At 37.2% G+C, this 2,877-nt stretch overlaps 1 protein-coding gene across 1 annotated transcript in view; it reads left to right on the forward strand.

Moving 5' to 3' along the window:
• Nucleotides 1–2,877, forward strand: part of LOC108686385 (metastasis-associated protein MTA1) — a 14,841-nt gene that overhangs the window by 5,065 nt on the left and 6,899 nt on the right. The window contains exon 4 of the mRNA XM_018191665.1: nucleotides 1,060–1,242. Within this exon, the coding sequence (XP_018047154.1) occupies nucleotides 1,060–1,242 (183 nt within the window). The remainder of the gene's footprint in view (nucleotides 1–1,059; nucleotides 1,243–2,877) is intronic.

The following is a 2,877-nucleotide window of genomic DNA, read 5'->3' on the forward strand; positions in this document are numbered from 1 at the left end:
ATATATATATATATAAATGTTTATATATGTATATAGTATATATATGTATGTGTATGTATATAACGGCATCGTCATCCACGTATATGCGTTCGTCCAGCGGTATTTGCTCCGAATTGGGTTCTCTTCCCTTTTCGTTATTCTCTTGCATTCTCTCTCTCTCTCTCTCTCTCTCTCTCTCTCTCTCTCTCTCAATCTTGCTCCTCCGAGGTACCTCGAATTTTCAGGTAAAAAAAAAAAGAATATACATTTTCTCCTTTGTCTTTCGCGGAAGTCGATACACACGCACTACGAGCGCTATCGCACCCGGGTGTGTCCGCGTGTGACTGTAAGCGGGAAACGAAGGGACGAACGGGAATCGAAGAAAAAGGGCTTTATAGAGAAATCGGTTTCAGCCTGTGCCGGCCGGCGGAATATTCGCATACGGACCGCGTTACATGGATGAACGGCATAATTAGACGATGGCGAAAGTAGTCCGGTCGATTGTAATGAATTTTTATTCTGTTTATGATGGCCGGTCGATCGCCACCTTTTGTTCCGCGCGCTTTTCCGAACGCGCTCATCGAGGAAACGCCGACTTGGACGACGAAAAATGCATGGGCGCTAATTACGCGATATCTATTATATCGTTTTACGCACATGTCTATGAAACTCAAAATGAGGGTTCAACGCCGGAGGTGGTATTTTGATTCCGCGGAGAAACGGTCAACGTGGCGGAGGTATTGATCTCGTACGTCGCACGAATGAAAATACGACGTGGAGCTATGAATGGTAAATAGAAACGCGGACGGAATTGGCCGAGATAATCATGATCGCGAATCGCACGTAACGCAATTGCGCAATCACGATTGTACTTGATGAACCGGACGACGTGTCGGCTGGTATGTGAATCGATATAAAAGCGTAAGGAACGTAAGAAGTGGACGACTCGGTAGAGTTTCGTAAGGGCTCTAAGATGATATTGCGCTTAGCACAGTCGTACGTGTATCTTCCTGCGTTATTGTGTACAAAATTAGAAAAAGAGAGATACGTAGAGTGGGTTTCTTGTAATAAAAATTCCAGTGGCAAGCGCGGAGCAGCAGAGGTCAGAATCCCCTGCGAGTACACAGAATCAGAAACTCGAGAATCCCGACACTACTAAGGAAATGACTAATAAAGATGGTATCGGGCCCAAAGTGATGATCAAAGGGGGCGGGAAAGGGGGCTGGCTGAAGGCCCCATTATCAGAGGCCCAAGAGCCCCATGGTGAGTGAGAGTAGTTGATCAAAAGATGACCATTACCGACGAATCTAATCGAGCTTTGTATTTGCGAAATAGCGACTGCACATAATTATTTTAAGGAGTGTACAAACGTTTGTAAACGAAATTCGATTTTGATGAATAATATAGCTTTTCGCTGAATACTATAGTTGCTGACTTGGGAATTTATTATATTTTTGTTATCCTTGCGAATGTTGAACGGCCAATTTTGAGTAAAAAAAATATTTTTAATATTTTAGATAGAACATTTACAGTTCTATAAAAAAAATTAACATTAAAATAAATTATTTAAAATATATATAGTCACAGCAATATAGTTATATATTGAATTATAGAAGCTTTATCATTTTGACATATTCATAAAATTGAAACTGAGTGTTTTCGTAATTCCAAAGCGTTTAGTAGATTCGTCGATAAACGGCATACAACTTGCATCTTTTGATTGTCTCATTAATCTTATATAGAAGCCAGTGACGATACAAGGCTACTGATTTAGCGGCGGGATTTACCAAAATTCTTTGTAATCTTGGTGTATGTCGCGAGTCAAGACAAATTTCACTGTAAGGCCAAAGAGACAATAATTGGGCATAACCGGGCTCCTTTCTTTTAGTTAATTTACAAGGAGTTCGGTTACTTTTATTAAAGTGCCCGTACAAATCATTCATTTGCATGCATTCGCAATCATTCATATAAATATCTCACCTAGTATTATTGACTTTTCGTATTTAATATAGCCATCTTATATTTAGAACAGTAGATTCTTTACTTTTCCTTTGTGAACATCTTATTTCGCCTTCTTGTCTATTCAATAGTCTTTAAATATTCTCGATTCTCCCGATTTATATCGTCAGTTCATTAGAATCTATTTGTCGCCGTGATACATTCTCATTGTCATTCATATATCATTCACATATACATTAAAAATGAATCCCGCCGCATTATATTGCGATGACACTTTAGTAATCTGAGGCTTCTCTAAACGATATAATTTTTTATCGACAGTTAATCTCCTTTCCGTTGCAGATTATTATTTTTGCCTTGCAATTATTCTTCGTTTGCCTTTATGTTGCCCACTTTGGCTGATGTTTCTTTTTCTTTTTTTTTTTTATTTCAGTACTGTGCTCGAGTTTTCATTGATTCTGCCGTGTCCCTGCATTTCATTTTACTTCATTACTTTAACTTCCTGCGAAATAGATGAGTAAGAGATTAATTAAAAAGATAATGCTACTCAGAACATGTAGTCTTGGGTTAATCGAAAGCTGCAAGACGTCGCATAAACCAACTTCCACTCGATACCAAATCAATATATCGAATTTCATTATAGAAATTATTAAGACAATTAGTTAAAAGCACAAGCGACAAAAATGATAATGGAAAATAAAAATAGCTTCATGGATGTTCAAGTATAAAAATTTTAACATTCCATTTTCTCTCGCGTATTTAGCTTTTACGTTTATTGGATACAATAGATAATTATTGCATACTTTTCTTCTGCATGCCCTTTAAAAAATGATGTCTTTTTTTATAGTGATATGACTGCTTTTAATCAATATACGTATTAATAAAAAATAAAAATGTAACGATTCATTTGCTTAGAAAATTAAATGTATTATTTTGTTC

This window comes from Atta colombica, unplaced genomic scaffold (genome assembly GCF_001594045.1).
Source record: "Atta colombica isolate Treedump-2 unplaced genomic scaffold, Acol1.0 scaffold179, whole genome shotgun sequence".
NCBI classification, from domain to species: domain Eukaryota; kingdom Metazoa; phylum Arthropoda; class Insecta; order Hymenoptera; family Formicidae; genus Atta; species Atta colombica.